We start from the raw sequence: 19222 nt of genomic DNA on the forward strand, positions 1-19222 counted from the left end.
TATCAAAAACTACAAAACACTAAGTATTCCTAACCAGTCCACAGAAAGCCAGATCAGTATGTTCTCTAGCTGGAGTTTTGGAGAGTGGGAAAATAACCCCCCATTTGCCCAATACCCTTTCCATCCAAGGAATTATTTTTTAAGCTTAAAATGTTTCCTTCTACATTATATAGTAGAAAAATGTTAACTTTGAAGTCAGATACATCTGAGTTCATATCATGGTCCTGCTACTTAGGATCAGGGTACCTTGGAAAATGCATACTATTCTTAGCCAACTCTTTGACCTCAAATCCTCTGTCTAGCTTTCTTTCTAGTGAATTGACCTAGTCTGTCTAAGATTTAAAAATCCCAGCTTGGTTTTCACCTATAGAAAAGCTACTCCAGTGACCAGAGTGGAGGAAAGTAAGGGATCCTGTCAAGTTTTAGTGAGTTTCTTCAACTTTCCATTTATGTTGTCAGTTATTCTCCCCTTTTTTAATCCTATGAAAAAGGGTGGATAGAGGAATTTATTATGTGGTTACCCTAATGTGCTAGTTGATCAACACTAAATTCCCTTTGGAAGTTCAGAGAAAGAAATTTGTGAAAAATCAGTAAATGAATTCATATATGCAGAATGTTTAAAACTGTGCTTGGTACATAATAAACACTGTATAGGAGTTGGTCATTAAAAACAGCTCTGACCCTCGGCTTGAACTTGGAAAAAAATTTTGTGCCACCAAAGCCATTTTTTAGTCAGTCTTCTAGGTCAGCATCTAGTCCCACCATTTATGCCCTTTCCTGCCACTGATGTCACTTCCCCTTTGAAATGATTGCATGAGATACAGAGGAGCGATTTTTTGTATCCTATGGCATCTAGTGTTTGTCCCCATCCATATAACAGTATCATTATTTTTTCGCCACACCCAGTGCTCCATGCAATCCGTGCCCTCTATAATACCCACCACCTGGTACCCTGACCTCCCACCCCCCTGCCACTTCAAACCCCTCAGATTGTTTTTCAGAGTCCATAGTTCTCATGATTCACCTCCCCTTCCAATTTACCCCAACCCCCTTCTCTCTAACTCCCCATGTCCTCCATGCTTTTTGTTATGCTCGACAAATAAGTGAAATCATATGATAATTGACTCTCTATACTTGACTTATTTCACTCAGCATAATCTCTTCCAGTCCCATCCATGTTGCTACAAAAGTTGGGTATTCGTCTTTTTTCTGATGAAGGCATAATACTCCATAGTGTATATGGACCACATCTCCCTTATCCATTCGTCCCTTGAAGGGCATCTTGGTTCTTTCCACAGTTTAATGACCGTGGCCATTGCTGCTATAAACATTGGAGTACAGATGGCCCTTCTTTTCACTACATCTGTATCTTTGGGGTGAATACCCAGGAGTGCAATGGCAGGGTCATAGGCAAGTTCTATTTTTAATTTCTTGAGGAATCTCCACACTGTTCTCCAAAGTGGCTGCACCAACTTGCATTCCAACCAACAGTGGAAGAGGGTTCCCCTTTCTCCACATCCTCTCCAACACATGTTGTTTCCTGTCTTGCTAATTTTGGCCATTCTAACCGGTGTAAGGTGATATCTCAATGTAGTTTTTTTTTTAAGGTTTTTATTTATTTATTTGACAGAGAGGAATCACAAGTAGATGGAGAGGCAGATAGAGAGAGAGAGGGAAGCAGGCTCCCTGCTGAGCAGAGAGCCCGATGCGGGACTCGATCCCAGGACCCTGAGATCATGACCTGAGCCGAAGGCAGCGGCTTAACCCACTGAGCCACCCAGGCGCCCCTCAATGTAGTTTTAATTTGAATCTCCCTGAGGGCTAGTGATGATGAACATTTTTTCATGTGTCTGATAGCCATTTGTATGTCTTCATTGGAGAAGTGTCTGCCCATTTCTTCTGCCCATTTTTTTATATGATTGTCTGTTTTGTGTGTGTTGAGTTTGAGGAGTTCATTATAGATCCTGGATATCAACCTTTTGTCTGTACTGTCATTTGCAAATATCTTCTCCCATTCTGTGGGTTGCCTCTTTGTTTTCTTGACTGTTTCCTTTGCTGTGCAGAAGCTTTTGATTTTGATGAAGTCCCAAAAGCTCATCTTCACTTTTGTTTCCTTTGCCTTTGGAGACACATCTTGGAAAGAAGTTGCTGTGGCAGATATCGAAGAGATTACTGCCTATGATCTCCTCTAGGATTCTGATGGATTCCTGTCTCACATTGAGGTCTTTTATCCATTTTGAGTTTATCTTTGTGTACGGTGTAAGAGAATGGTCGAGTTTCATTCTTCTACATATAGCTGCCTAGTTTTCCCAGCACCATTTATTGAAGAGACTGTCTTTTTTCCACTGTATATTTTTTCCTGTTGAAATTTTGAAGCACTTGTTAGCTTCACAAATCTCTCCCCAGATTTGAGAAGTTCTCAGTCATTTCTTTTTTTTTTTAATTTTAATTCCAGTATGGCTAACATACACTGTTATATTCCTTTGAGGTGTATAATACAGGGATTCAACAATTCCACACATCACCCGGTGCCCATCAAGAGAAGTGTCTTCTTTAATTCCCATCACCTATCTCACCCATCTCCACCCACCTCCCTTCTAGTAATCATCAGTTTGCTCTCTATAGTTAAGAGTCTGTTGCTTGGTCTTTGTATGTGTGTTTCTCTCTTTTTTTCCTTTGCCCATTTGTTTCCTTTCTTAAGTTCCAAATATGAGTGAAATCATGGTATTTGTCTTTTTCTGACTGACTAATTTTGCTTAGCATTATACTCCCTTGCTCCACCCTGTCATTGCAAATGGGAAGATTTTACTTTTTATGACTGAATAATATTCAATTCCATTTATATACCACTCCTTCTTTATCCATTTATCTACCATTGAACACTTGGGCTACTTCCATAATTTGGCTATGGTAAATAATGCTATAAACACAGGGATGCATGTAGCCCTTTGAAGTAGTGTTTTGTATTTCTGGGTAAATTCCCATAGTGTGATTACTGGATCATAGGGTGGTTCTATTTTTAATTTTTTGAGGAACGTCCATACTGTTTTCCACAGTGGCTGCACAGGTTTTCATTCCTACCGACAGGACACATGGGTTCTTTTTTCTCCACATCCTCACCAACACTTGTTGTTTGTGTTTTTATTTTAGTCACTCTGACAGGTAATATCTCATTGTAGTTTTGATTTGCATTTCTCTGATGATTGATGTTGAGCATCTTTTCATGTATCTGTTGGCCAACTGGATGTCTTTTTTGGAGAAATGTCTGTTCATGTCTCTTGCCCATTTTTAATTGGATTTATTTTGGGGTGTTGAGTTGTATCAGTTCTTTATATATTTTGGATATTAACCCTTAATCAGATATGTCATTAGCAAATATTGTCTCCCATTCAACAGGTTGCCTTTCAGTTATGTTGACTGTGTCCTCAGCTGTGCAAAAGCTGTTTTTTTTTAATGTAGTCCCAATAGTTTATTTTTCCTTTATTTTCCCTTGAAACAGTAGACATATCTAGAAAAATGTTATTATGGCCAATGTCAGAGACATTATTGCCAGTGCTCTCTTTTAGGATTTTTAGGGTTTCATGTCTCACATTTGGTCTTTAATCCATTTTTTATTGTGTTATGTTAGTCACCATACAGTACATCATTAGTTTTTGATGCGCTGTTCCATAATTCATTTTTTACATATGACACACAGTGCTCCATGCAATCTGTGCCCTCCTTAATACCCATCACCAGGCTCACCCTTTCCTCAATTACCCTTCCTTCTAAAACTCTCCCTTTGTTTCCCAGAGTCCATAGTCTCTTATGGTTCATCCCCCACTCCAGATTCTCCCCTTTTATTTTTCCCCTTCTCCTAATGTCCTCCATATATTCTTTATGTTCCACAAATAAGTGAAACTGTATGATATTGACTTTCTCTGTTAGACTTACTTCACTTAGCATAATCTTCTGCAGTCCCATCTGAATTGATGCAAATGTTGGGTATTCATCTTTTCTGATGGCTGAGTAATATTCCATTGTGTATATGGACTGCATCTTCTTTATCAGTTCATCTGTTGAAGGGCATCTTGGCTCTTTCTAAATTTGGCCTTTAATCCATTTTGAGTTTATTTTTGTGCAGGGTGTAAGAAAGTGGTCCAGTTTCTTTCTTTTCCATGTAGCTGACCAGTTTTCCCAATACCATTTGATGAAGAGATATTCTTTCCCTTTGGATATTCAGGCATTATTTCTTTAAATAATCTTTCTCCTATTTTTTTCTGGGATTTCTAGGACTTCAATAATTCACAGATTGTTTCTTTTAATGGATCACACAGTTCACACAAACTATCTTTATTCTTTTTTGTTTTATTTTTGCTCCTCTGAATGTATGATTTTAAACACTCTTCACTAAATCTTTCTTCTATTTGGTCAAGTGTGATGCTGAAGCTCTCTATTGAATTCTTCATTTTGATAAGTCGGGCCAGGGGTTTATCAATTTTATTAATTCTTTCAAAGAACCAGCTCCTACTTTCATTGATTTGTTCTATTGTTTTTTTTTGGTTTCTATTTCATTGATTTCTGCTCTGATCTTTATGATTTCTCTTCTCCTGCTAGGCTTAGGGTTTCTTTCTTGTTCTTTTTCCAGCTCCTTTAGGTGTAGGATTAGATTGTGTACCTGAGACCTTTCTTGTTTCTTGAGAAAGGCTTGTACCGCTATATATTTTCCTCTCAGGACTGCCTTTGTTGTGTCCCACAGATTTTGAACCGTTGTATTTTCATTATCATTTGTTTCCATGATTTTTTTCAATTCTTCTTTAATTTCCCGGTTGACCCATTCATTCTTTAGAAGGATGCTGTTTAGTCTCCATGTATTTTGGTTCTTTTCAAACTTCCTTTTGTGGTTGAGTTCTAGCTTTAGAGCATTGTGGTTTGAAAATATGCAGGGAATAATCCCAATCTTTTGATACCGGTGGAGTCCTGATTTAGGACCGAGGATGTGATCTATTCTGGAGAATGTTCCATGTGCACTAGAGAAGAATGTGTATTCTGTTGCTTTGGGATAAATGTTCTGAATATATCTGTGATGTCCATCTGGTCCAGTGTGTCGTTTAAGGCCTTTATTTCCTTGCTGATCTTTTGCTTGGATGATCTGTCCATTTCAGTGAGGGGAGTGTTAAAGTCCCCTACTATTATTGTATTATTGTTGATGTGTTTCTTTGATTTTGTTATTAATTGGTTTATATAGTTGGCTGCTCCCACGTTGGGGGCATAGATATTTAAAATTGTTAAATCTTCTTGTTGGACAGACCCTTTGAGTATGATATAGTGTCCTTCCTCATCTCTTATTATAGTTTTTGGCTTAAAATCTAATTGATCTGATATAAGGATTGCCACTCCTGCTTTCTTCTGATGTCCATTAGCATGGTAAATTCTTTTCTACCCCCTCACTTTAAATCTGGAGGTGTCTTCGGGCTTAAAATGTGTTTCTTGGAGGCAACATATAGATGGGTTTTGTTTTTTTATCCATTCTGATACCCTGTGTCTTTTGACAGGGGCATTTAGCCCATTAACATTCAGGGTAACTATTGAGAGATATGAATTCTTCAGTCACTGTTTCTTGAACTCTAGAATTTCCCTTAATGTTTTTTATTTCTTTGTTGAACTTCTCATTTTGTTCATGTATTTTTCCCCTGATTTTATTTAGTTGTCTATCTTTCTTCTCTTAACATTCACCTAATTTCTTTAAGATTATTATTCTGAATTCCTTATTGACAATTCCTGCATCTTCATTTCTTTAGGGTCAGTTATTGAAGTTTTATTAGTTTCCTTTGATGGTGTCATGTTTCCTCCATTATTCATGATCCTTGTGTCCTTGCATTTGTGTCTGTGCATTTGTCCAAGTAGGCATCTGTTCCATTTTTTGTAAACTGGCTTCAGCAGGCAGAACCCTTCAGCAGTTAGCTCATTCTGAGATCCTGATGGGCCATCGGTGGTGTCTGTGGGGTGACTTGCTGCTGGAGTTCTTGGACAGGTATATCTAGTGTGTGGGTGAGTAGATGGGCAGGCCTGATACCCAAGGGGGTGGGCCTGGAGCTTGAGTCTATGATGATGGACCTGCAATCTGAGTTTATGTGGATGGATCTAAACCTGGACCTGGGTCCATGGGGGCTCACTAGGCTCAGGAGATTACTGAGATGGTCCTGGTATCTTGGTCCACAGGAATTGGCATGATGCTGGGTGGGCCAGGAGACTGGTTTCATAGGAACTGGCCTGGAGACTAGGGCCATGGGGGCTGGCTTACTACTAGAGTAAGCCTGGAGCCTAGGACCATGGAAGTTGACCTGTAACCTGGGGTCTTGGGGGTCAGCCTGAAGATTGTGTCTATGAGGCCTGGCCTGGTACTAAGGCAGACAAAGAGCCTAGATCCATGAGAGTTAGCCTATAGGCTGAAGCGGCAGTTGTTGGCCTAGCACTGAGGTAGAACAGAAGGCTGGATCCACAGGACCCCACATGGAGCTTGAGCCACAGGGACAATCCTGGTATTGGAGCAGGCCAGGAGTCTGGGTCTGTGGGAGGTGGCCTAAAGGCTAGTTCTGTGGAAGCTTGTGAGTTCTGTAATCAACCAAGAGTCTGTGTGCACTGGAGCCCACCAGGAGCCTGGGGACATGGGGATTGACTGTGAGTGGGTGGGCCAAAAGCCTGGGTTTGTGACAGCCTACCCATAGCCTGATGTCTTGGGAGCTGCCTAGGAGCATGGGATCTGGGTGATGGTGGTGAGGCTTGAGGAACTGGGTTCACAAGAACCTGCTAGGCCTGATGCTGTGGAAACTTTCTGGGGCTACAAGAGTTACTTGGGACCACAAAAGCTAGAGGACACATGGGTGGCATAAGGAACTGGGTTTTTAGTAGCCCACCATGAGATTAGGGCCATGGAAAACACCCCAACCTGCAGGAATTGGTCTGGTCCTAGGGAGTGCCAGCTATTGGGTCCATGGTGAAGTCAGATGCTCACTTTACTCTCCTCCCATGTGTCTATCTCTGCACTGGGCTGTCAGAGATTGCAGGAGGGGTGACAGAAATAACATAACAATCTATCCTACTTTGTGTGTCTTTTCTTATTTCTATGCTTCACCCAGGTGTTGCTATCCCTAACCAGGATTCCTTAGTTCTTGTGAAGATATTTTTGCATATAGACAACTGTTCAAATTTATGTTTCTGGGGAAGGACTGGAGCTAGAAATTCCTATACTGCCATTTGGCCGATGTCATTCCACAATCTCCTGGCTTCTACTTCTTCACAGCCCATTTGCTCCTCAACCTGGTCTCTGTCCATACCACTCTTGTAACTCTTTATACAATGATTACCACCAACCTTTTAACTGCCAAATCCAATGGTCCTTTCTCAATCCTTATTTTGACTTTGCTCCAGCATTTGACAGAGTTGACATTCCTGCTCTATAAATGCCTTACTCTTTACCTTTCTGAATGAACATATTTCTGCCTCTCTGAACACTGCCCAGTCTTTTTCACTGGCTCTTCCTAAATGTTGATCTTCCCCAAAATTATGTTTTCAGTCCTCTAATGATCTCATTTATCTAGACTCATTCTCTCTCTCTCTCTCTCTCTCAGCACTTTAATCTACTCTCATGGTGTGCATTATGAGTTTTCTCTAATAATTTCTATACCAGTATATCTGATTACCTGCTCAGTAGATGCCATTTGGATATCTCAACTTCAATATTCTGAAAATTAAACACATTTAATTCTTCCCTTATAACTGTTTATTACTAAAAAATGTTGTTAATATCCAAGAGAGAAATCTGAACATTATTATCCTTGTATCCTCCCTCTCATATCCCACATCCATTTAATCACCAAGTTCTATCAGTTATACTTCCTTAATCTCTCTAATATATCCTCTATGTTCACTGCCATAGTTTCATATCTCATCATGTCTCTCTAATATTACTACAATGGTATCCTGTTTTTCTGTGCCTCCTCTCACTTCTTCCTTTAATATGTCTACCAAAGTATAGATTGAGTGACCTGTATAAATTCAACATTTAATTTTGCTCCTCCTCTGCTTAAAATATTTCAGTGACCCTACACTATCTTTGGCATAAATTCTAAATTCCTTAGTACACAAGGTGTTCTATAATCTGGCCACTGCCTGCACTCTCCAGTCTCATCTTCCATTATTTTTATATTCATACTATACTACAGTCATACTGAATTATTATAGTTCTTTACATATCATGTTTTCTTACTCTTTTGTGTATACAGAATTCTCTGTGCTTATAACACCATTCCTCTTATGGCACAGACTGCTAATTGTTTCTTAGTGTCTATCCCTTCTTCTTGCTTTTATTCATAGAAGTCACTGAGTTTTAGCTGGGTATCTATGCCTACATTTTCTAGTCTCCCTTGCAACTAGGTAAGACCATGTTACATAACATGTACTGAAGTTATAGGTAATAGAATACAAGTGAAAATTATGTATGTAAACTTCTGGTACATGTTTTTATGAAGAAATTTTCTTTTTTCCATTCCATCTCTTTTCCCTCTTCTCTGTGGGTGGTACTGATGAGTACCAAGATTGAAGCCAAGTGGTGAGGAGAGCAGAGCTGCCCCACAAATTCTGGACTGTTTACCTCTAGACTTCTCCATGAGAGAAACAAACTTTTCTTATCTTATTTGTATCACTGAATGTGTGGTCCTTTATTTTACAGGAATTAGCTTATACTTTAATTTATCTACTCCTCTTTAACTTTCAGGACTCAAATCAGGCATTACCCAATGTATGAAGGCTTCTCTGACTCCCAAACAGAGATCTATTCCCCTTCCTTGTGCTCTCATAGCATCTGATATATATCTTCATCTTCAGTAGTTATTATACAATATCCTGAATGTTAGCTGGTCCAAATTCTCTGTCAGTATCAAAAGTTTCCTAATAGTTAAGATTTTTGTCTCATTCATCTTTAGAAGTAAGAGCCCTACTAGGGCACCAGACAAAAGTTAGTGGCTCAATGGCAGTTTTCAGAATTAATAAATGAATCTCGGCTGCCAGGCCCCTCAAGGCCTATTAAATAATAGAGCCTATTCTCACTTATTCCTTCTCCAACTGCAAATGGGAAAAGAAAGCATATTATATAGATTACTGACAGCTTTGATTTTGTTGGGGCTTTACCACTTACTAGCTAAGCAACCTCAGGCAAGGTACTTAAACTATATGAGCTTGACACTTGAAGCTCAGTTTGCATTTTGCAAACAGTTGCAAAATTAGGATAATGATACCATCTACTTTATAGGGTTTTTGTAATGATTGAATAAGAAGATATATGTAAAGAGCATAGTTTCAACACATGAGATACTCAATAAATTATAACTATTAGCAATCCTAAAAAGGACTTAAACCCATGTTTCCTTGGATAAGGGTGATAAGTAGCTGGGGCACGAGGGAAGCAGAGATTGGAAGAATAAGAGGTGAAGTGGTTATGTGCTAATCAAATCAGGGGATGTGAACTTGTTGGTTCCTTGAGGTCTCTGGCAGATTAAATGATTTCATTTCCTTCTTCCAGTTACACAAATTATTCACTTCTCATTCCTTGAAGAACAGGCTGTAAAGAAGGAGATTTTATCCATTCATCTGTTGATGGACATCTAGGTTCTTTCCACAATGGAAAGAAGATATATGTAAAGAGCATATGGAAAGATTGTTGATTTTATCCATCAACAGATGAATGGATAAAATCTCCTTATTTACAGCCTGCTCTTCAAGGAATTACCCAGGCCCCAAGATGGATATGGGCTCACCAAATTCTAGGGTTTGTACTGAGAGCTTCCAAATTTACCTGTACAGGATGCTGGCTATAGTTCCTGTCTCCACCAAATAGACTAAGACATTGGTTGGGAGTCTTTTGAGACCAGTTTTGCCAATGTGCCAGAAAAAATGCTTATTAGGCTTAAGTTCACACTCTCTCTAAGTGAGAAAAGTCTAGAAAAACAGAGAGGACGCTTTCTGCTGTGCATCCTCTCTAAAATTAAAACATGGCCTTTACAACCCTATAGTCAACACAGATTACATCTTCTCCAAAGCTGGCCTGCAGAGGCAAACCTTGAAGAGAGGCTTTAATGTGGAAATACTGGCAATTACTGTGGTAAGAATAATCCACTACCTCTCTCTGTTCTGTGGGCCCTCCAAAGGTCTCATTTCGCATCTCTTTTTAAATGAGCTTTAACCTATGTGTTACTGCTATTCACAAGGAAATGGAGTAAATGGTCCTGCTTGCTCATTCAACTCTGGCCACTTCGGCCTCTTTGCTGTTCAACATGCCAAAATCTTCTGCCTCAGGGCCTTTGCTGTTCAATATTCTTGGAGCAGTTCTTCCCCAAGATATCCACCATGGTTTGTACCCTTAATTAATTTACTTTTTTGCCTAAAATATATTATATTATATTATATTATATTATATTATATTATATCATATTAATATCATCTTCTATAAGATGACAATCCCTTACCTTGTTTTATTTTTCTTCAGAGCACTTACCACCACCTGGAAAATATATCAAATTGTTTATCATTTGTCTTACCCAAGTAGAATATAAGATCCTTTGTTTTGTTTATAGGTATATACAATAAGAATTTAGTAAGTACTCATTTAACTAACAGATATCATTAGCTCTTCAAAAATAGAACTATAAACTACAGATTAACTACTGACCCTCAGAAGGAAATCCTGGGAAAATCCTCATAGTTTCTCTTATGAGAGGAGAAGGGAGAGATGATGGGCCTATGGTCTCTGGACTCACTTTTGGCAGCCCAGTTTTAATGAGGGGATAACTTTTAGAGACAAAGGGAGTTAAGAAAGGCACACGAAAAGAAACCCAGTCTGCTCTACTCAATTCCCTATCAACTTCTTGATTATCCATGAAAAGACAATCATCTAACTATGTTCTGAGAAAGGAATAACAGTATACCCTTTGAAGGTAAAAGAAACAAATCCTAAAGGAAGGGGAAACTCATAGTGCATGGGGCTCTCCTAGGGATGTATGCTGAAAAAAAATAAATTAAAAAAAAATTCAACCTGAAACAATATTCTCCAAGATATCATGTAAAATGAAAAATGAAAAGAATTTTCAAGGCAGTAAGAGAGAAAGTAAAACCTATAAGGGAACATTATAAGGCTATTTGAAGATTTCCCACAGATGTCTTTCAGGCTTAGGGATAGTTGGTTGACATATGCAAAATGTGGAAGGAATAAAATTCAACCAAGAATATTTTACCTGGAAAAGTCATCTTTCAGAAATGAAGGACAGATAAAGACTTTGCCAACAAACAAAAGCTGTGGTAGTTCATAAACTCTAGACCTGCCTTACAGGAAGTACTGAAAGGAATTCTTCATGCTGAAATGAAAGGACACTAATTAGTTATATAAAAATATATGAAAATAAAAAATCTACTGGTAAAGATAAGTATATTCTCAAATTCAGAATACTCTAATACTGTAATATGGTAGTATGTTAACTTTGTAACTTTAGTATAAATGTTAAAGTACAAAAGTATTAAAAAAAACTTTAGGTACAATAATTTTAATAGGTACACAATATAAAAAGAGGTAAAATTTCAGGGTGCCTGGGTGGCTCAGTGGGTTAAAGCATCTGCCTTTGTCTTTGGTCTTGATCTCAGGGTCCTGGGATCGAGCCCCACATCAGGCTCTTCATGCAGTGGGGAGCCTGCTTCCCCCTCTCTCTCTGTCTACCTCTCTGCCTACTTGTGATCTCTATCTGTCAAATAAATAAATAAAATCTTTTAAAAAAAAGAGGTAAATTTTGACGTCAAAAACAAAATATGTGAAGAGGTGTAAAATGGTTGAGGTTCTGTGTGTGATCAAAGATAAGTTGTTCTCAGCTTAAAAGAGGTTTTTATATTGATATTTTTGTTTACGGAAGCCTCATGGTAACCACAAAACAATAACTAAAAGTAGATACACAAAAGATAAAGAGAAAGGAATCAAAACATACCGGCACAGAAAATGATCAGTTCACTAGAACAAAGACAGCAAGAGAAGAGGAAAGGAACAGCAGAATTACAAAAGAGCCAGAAAACAGTTATTAGCAAACTGAGGGTTTTAGATGGGGTGGGGGATAGGTTGGCCCAGTGATGGGTATTTTTTTTTTAAGATTTTATTTATTTATTTGACAGAGAGAGATCACAGGTAGGTAGAGAGGCAGGTAGAGAGAGAGAGAGAGAGAGAAGCAGGCTCCCCGCCGAGCAGAGAGCCCGATGTGGGACTCGATCCCAGGATCCTGAGATCATGACCTGAGCCGAAGGCAGCAACTTAACCCACTGAGCCACCCAGGCGACCCCCAGTGATGGGTATTAAGGAGGGCACAGTATTGTATGGAACACTGGGTATTATATATAAACAATGAATCATGGAACACTACATCAAAAACTAATGATGTACTGTATGGTGATGAACATAACATAATCTAAATAATAAAAAAGATATAATTAGTAAATCTTTACCTATCAATAATTATGTAAATGTAAGTATACTAAAAATTTCAATCAAAAGGCATAGAGTGCTGATTGTATTAAAAATAAGACCCAATAATATGCTGCCTAAAAGAGACTTACTTCAGCTTTAAGGGCACACAGAGGCCCAAAATAAAGGGATGGAAAAAGATAATACCATGCAAATGGAAACAAAAAGAAAGCAGGGATAGCTACACTTTTATGAGACAAGGTAAACTTTAAGCCAAAGACTATAACAAGAGAAAAAGAAGGTCATTATATAATGATAAGTCTATTTTTCAAGAAGATGTATCAATTTTAAGTATATATACACTCAGCATTAAAGCACAAAAATATATTAAGTAAATACTAACAGATCTGAAGGGAGAAATAGATAACAAAAAATAATAGTAGGGGACTTAAACACCCCACATTCATCAATGCATATAGATCATCCAGATAGGAAATCAATAAAGCAGTATTGGACTTGAACTATACCTCAGACCAAATGAACCTAACAGACATTTATAGAACACTGCATCCAACAGCAACTGAATACACATTCTCCTCAAGTGCACATGGAACTTTCTAAAGCATAGATCATAGGTTAGGTCACAAAACAAGCCTTAGCAAATGTATGAAGATTAAAATCATACCAAATATCTTTTCTGACCAGGATTTTATGATACTAGGCATTAGTAACAGGAGGAAAATTCACAAATATGTGGTAATTAAACAACACACTCTTGAATAACCATTGGGTCAAGGAAGAAATCAAAAGGGAAATAAATATTTTGAAATAAATGACGGTAGAAAAACAGTGTATCAAACTTAGGGGATCAGCAAAAGCAGTTCTAAGAGGGAATTTTATGCTGATGAACACCCACTTTAAGACAAAAGAATGATGACACCCAAGTCACAACTCAGCCTTCATGCTGCTGGAGCTAGCCAGCTGCCTGCATGATGCACATCTGCAGTGCCCACCACCCATAGCACTTAATTATTTGATTTTCCACTGTGGCTGGTGAGAGCTGGAATTCTTTTAGGCACTGTGTGATCTTAGGTAATTAATCCCTCTAATTCAATTGTGTGGTTCTTTCCTCACACATAAGCATTAATCATACCTCAGCTAAAGTCTTAAAGAGAACTTCTGCAGCTCTCCAGAGCTCTTTGTGCAGCTACCTTCTCTCTGATATTTTACCCTGAAAAATTCTCTTTCTTGCCCTCTCCATACTTGCAACTTGTGTCTTCAACTTAAGCTGACTGATGGGCTCCCTCTGAGCTTTCCTCCATAAATTATGGCTTACAGACTTTCTCCATGCTGTAAGCTGGGAATATCATGAGACTCACCTCATTTCTTTTTCCTGTCTCTCATGGATCACCGTCTTTCATTATCAGATTTCCAATGTCTTAAAGCCCATTGTCATGTGTATTTTTTCTAGTTTTTAAATTATTAGTTGCAGAAGATGTAAACCTAATACCTGTAGTCCTACCTTGACTAGAAGTGGAAGTAGCTATTATAGTGTTTTCAGAGGACAGTTTGGCCTTTTATATCAGTATTTTAAATGTGTTTTTCTTTTGACTCAGCAATTCCAGTCATTCTTCTAGTTGCTGGAGATATAACAGTGAATATGATAATGTACTTCCCTATGGCTTACAATAGATTAGAGTGGCAGACACAAAAACAAAAAAATGAATAATTACAATATATTTTGTTGGGAAGTAATAAAAAATTCTAAGGAGAAAAAAAGGGGGGGTAGGACGCATTGCATACAGGGAAGTATGGGCTCACTGAAAGGAGTATATTTGATCATAACCTACTGAAATTAAGAGAGCAAGCTATATGAATATCTGGAGGAAGAGCACTCCAGGTAGATGAAACACTCAGTACAAAGTCCGTGGTGTGTTTGATAAATAGCAAGAGATACTCTTTTTTTAAAAAAAATATTTTTATTTATTTGACACAAAGAGATCATTAGTAAGAAGGGAGGCAGGCAGAGAGGGGGGCGAGGGAAGCAGGCACCCCACTGAGCAGAGAGCCCGATGTGGGGCTCAATCCCAGAACCCTGGGACCATGACCTGAGCTGAAGGCAGAGGCTTTAACCCACTGAGCCACCCAGGCGCCCCAGCAAGAGATATTCTTAACAATTCCTATAGTGCATAAACATATGCTCACAAAATGGTAATTATTCAGAATATTACTACTATTAGTGTTGAAACTGTATTGCCTCAAAGTTTATCTGCTTGCTACTATGTCATATTCTCTCTTTCCTATGCCATGAGACATTGAGACGTGTATTGCCTTGTGATTGTGCTTGCAATGTTTTCTATCATTGATCAGCTTTTACACAGGGTTTCCTTATGTTCCCAATCCTGTAATTTCTGTGACATTGCAGCCTGATACAATATTGGTCTCTGGCATTTCTTTTTGCACTAATCATTTGGGTTGATTTCATTTGTCGCCTTCCTCCCTCACCATGTGTGTGTCCTCCCAGAGTGTGTGCACTCTGGCCAAAAGCTCAGTTCTCCCAGAGCCAAGAAAGGTTTTCAAATACATATGACACTATATAAAAATTGTAATCATTTGGGGGTGCCTGGCTGGCTCAGGCATCTGATTCTTGATTTCGGTTTGGGTCTTGATCTCAGGGTCATGAGTTGAAGCCCCATGTTGAGCTCTGTGCTGGGCATGGACCCTGCTTTAAAAAATCTTATAATGGGATGCCTGGGTGGCTCAGTCATTAAGCGTCTGCATTTGACTCAGGTCATGATCCCAGCATCCTGGGATCCAGCCCCACATCAGACTCCCTGCTCAGTGGGAAGTCTGCTTCTCCCTCACTCTCCCTGCTTGTGTTACCTCTCTTGCTGTGTCTCTCTCTGTCAAATAAATAAATAAAATCTTTAAAAAATTTTTGTAATGATACCCTCTCCCTCATTTGTCCAGCACTTTTTACAATGGATAGGACATTTTGTTTTCACCCTTTCTTATTTTTTTAATTTTATTTTTTCAGTGTTCCAAAATTCATTGTTTATGCACCACACCCAGTGCTCCATGCAATACGTGCCCTCCTTAATACCCACTACCAGGCTCACTCAGACCCCCACCCCCATTCCCTCCAAAACCCTCGGTTTGTTTCTCAGAGTCCACAGTCTCCCATGGTTTGTCTCATCTTTTTTGAATAATATATCCATGGTATGAAATTTTAAAAGATCAAGATGATATAGGAGTAAGAAATAAGTTACCGCCATCCTTTCCTCAGCCACTTATTATTCCTATCTTGAAGCAAACAATTTAACCAATTTCTTTGGTATCCTTTTAGAAATATTGGGTGCATTTTAGTAACCCTCCACAACCAACCCCTACCCATACAATGTACCTTGACTACCCTTTTCACTTGATTCTTATCACACCGTGTGAGGTAGTGGTGATCTCCCCATGTTACAGATGAGGAATCTAAAACTCAGAGATAGGAGGTGACTTGCCTAAGGTTTTCCAGGGAGTAAGTGAAAATCCAGGATTGACTGTGCAGTTTTTGTTTGCATTCTTTCCTCCACAATGTGAAGGGCCAGGTACTGTGTCTCAAACATGATGGGAGACTTCTAAACACTTGTTTGTAGCTGGAATGATTTTAAAAATCCCAATTCCTTTAGTCATATTAGAATTGCTATGGCAAACTCCAGGTGTAATGTTGGTAGGCATCAATGGGTAGTTAGAATTAGGGAGACAAAAACTTGGTCTTTCTCATTGTTTCCTCAAAATATTCTTTTACAGATCTATTCAGGTCCACCTGAAGAAAGTTGTACACCCCCAGTGCCTCCACCTCGAGTGACAGCAAGAAGGCACAAACCAATCACGATTTCAAAACGCTTGCTGCGAGAAAGAGCAATTTTTTATACTTCTTCCCTGGATGAACGTGAAGGTCAGTACTGAGGTATATCCTTAGCTTCTTAATAGCATTAGAAGTGACTGGATTGCTGCGATCTCATGAGAAAACTTCAACAGATGAGGATTTGCTTCTTATGGATGGGCAAAGACAGTGGTTTCTTGAGATGGAATCTACTGATGAAGATGCTGTAAAGACTGTTGAAATGACAACAAAGGATTTTGAATATTAAATAAGCTTAGTTGATAAAGAAGTGGCAGGGTTTGGGAGTATCAACTCCAATTTTGAAAGTTCTACTGTGGGTAAAATGCCATCAAACACTATTACATGTTAAAGAGAAATGGCATGTAAAAAGAAAAGTCAATCAATTCAGCAGACTTCATTATTGTCTAATTTTAAAAAATTGCTACACCTAACCGAACCATCACCCAGATCAGTTAGCAGCCATCAAAAATAAGGCCAGAGCTTTCTCCAGCATAAATATTATGACTTGCTGGAATCTCAGATGATGTTTAGCATTTTTAAGCAATAAAGTATTCTTTTATTTATTAAGCTTTTTATTCCAAAATAGTTAATATAAAGTGCTATATTAGTTTCAGGTATACAATATAGTGGTTCAAAACTTACATACAACACCTGGTGTTCATCACAACAAATGTACTCCTTAATCCCCATCACCTATTTTATCCATTCCTACACCCACCTCCCCTCTGGTAACCATTAGTTTACTCCCTATAGTTAAAAGTCTGTTACTTGTTCTTTTTGTTTGTTTCTTTGTTTCTCTCTCTCTCTCTCTTCCCCTTTGCTGGATTGTTTTGTTTCTTAAATTCCACATTTGAGTGAAATCATATGGTATTTGTCTTTCTCTGAGTAACTTATTTCATTTAGCATAATACTTTCTAGCTCAAAACACATCATTGCAAATGATAAGATTTCATTCTTTTTTATGGATAAGTAATATTGCGTTATATATATTCCACATATATACCATATCTTCTTTATCCATTCATCTATCAAGGAACACTTCTTTATCCATGCATCTGTTGAGGGACACTTGGGCTGGTTCCACAATTTTACTCTTGTAATAATGCTGCTATAAACATAAGGGTGCATGTATGCCTTTGAATTATTGTTTTTGTATTCTTTGGGTAAATACCCAGTAGTATAATTGCTGGATCATAGGGTAGTTCTATTTTTAATTCTTTGAGGAAACACCATACTGTTTCCCACAGTGGCTGTAAAAGTTTGCACACCCACCAATAGTGCACAGATTTCCTTTTTCTGACCATCCTCACCAATACTTGCTGCTTCTTATATTTTTAATTTTCACCCTTTTGACAGGTTTGAGGTGATACCTCATTGTAATTTTGATTTACGTTTCCCTGATGATGAGTGATGTTGAGCATCTTTTCATGTCTGTTGGCCATCTGTATGTTTTCTTTGGAGAAATGTCTGTTCATTTCTTCTGCTCATTTTTAATTTGATTATTTGTTTTTTAGGTGTTGAGTTGTATAAGTTGCTTATATATTTTGGATACTAACCCTTAATCAGACATGTCATTTGCAAATATCTTCTCCCATTCAGCAGGTTGCCTTTTAGTTTTGTTGATTGTTTCCTTCACTGTGCAGGAGCTTTTGTTTTGAGGTAGTCCCAATAGTTTATTTTTGCTTTTATTTCCCTTGCCGCAGGAGACATACCTAGAAAAAATGATGTCAGAGAAATTATTGCTTATGTTCTTTTCTAAGATTTTTAGGGTTTCAGCTCTCACATTTAGATTTTTAATCCATTTTGAGTTTTTTTTTTCATATGGTGTAAGAAATTGGTCCATTTTCATTCTTTTGCATATAACTGCGCTGTTTTAGAGGCAACATTTGTTGAAAAGACTATCTTCTCCCCATTGTATATTCTGTCCTCCTTTTTTGGAGATTAATTGATCATACGATTGTGCATTTATTCCCGGGTTTTCCATTCTATTCCATTGATCTATCTACTTATTTTTGTGCCAGTAACATACTCTTTTGACTACTAGAGCTTTGTAGCATAACTTGAAGTCTGGAATTGTGCTGCTGCCAGTTTTGTTTTTCTTTTTCAAGATTGCTTTGGCTATTTGGAGTCTTTTGTGGTTCTGTATAAATTTTAGGATTATTTTCTCCAGTTCTGTGAGAAATACTACTGGTATTTTGGTAGAGATTTCATTAAATCTCTAGATGGCTTTGGGTTGTGTAGACATTTTAACAATACTTGTTCTTCCAGTCCATGAGTATGAAATGTCTTTCCATTTCTTTGTGTCATCTTTAATTTCTTTAATGTTATGTAGTTTTCAGTGTACAGGTCTTTCTTCTCTTTCACTATGTTTATTCTTGGATACTTTATTAATTTTGATGCAATTTTAAAAAGAATTGTTTTTTAAATTTCTCTTTTTGCTGCATCATTATTATTACATAGAAATGCATTGACTTTTCTGAACATTGATTTTGTATCCTGCAACTTTATGAATTTATTTATCAGTACTAGTAGTTTTTTGGTAGTCTTCAGTTTTTTCTATATAAAGTAGCATGGCATCTGCAAATAGTGAAATTTTACTTCTTCCTCGCCTTTTATTTCTTTTTCTTGTCTGAATGTTGTAGCTAGGACTTCCATTACTATGTTGAATAAAAGTGGTGAAAATGGGGGACCCTGGGTGGCTCCATCATTAAGCCTCTGCCTTTAGCTCAGGTCATGATCCCAGGGTCCTGGGATTGAGACCCACATCAGACTCCCTGCTTAGTGGGGAGCCTGCTTCTCCCTCTCCCCCTGCCTGTTTTCCCTCTCTCCCTCTTCCCCTGCCTGTGTTCCCTCTC

General features: G+C 38.1%; 1 protein-coding gene across 13 annotated transcripts in view; it reads left to right on the forward strand.

The window, feature by feature from the left end:
* Positions 1 to 19222, forward strand: part of OPHN1 (oligophrenin 1) — a 559221-nt gene that overhangs the window by 457118 nt on the left and 82881 nt on the right. For all 13 annotated transcript variants that reach the window (XM_082716849.1, XM_082716844.1, XM_082716848.1 and 10 more), the window contains one exon: positions 16271 to 16418. In XM_082716849.1, coding sequence (XP_082572975.1) covers positions 16271 to 16418 — 148 coding nt within the window. The remainder of the gene's footprint in view (positions 1 to 16270; positions 16419 to 19222) is intronic.

Source organism: Mustela nivalis (genome assembly GCF_964662115.1).
Source record: "Mustela nivalis genome assembly, chromosome: X".
Taxonomy (NCBI): Eukaryota; Metazoa; Chordata; class Mammalia; order Carnivora; family Mustelidae; genus Mustela; species Mustela nivalis.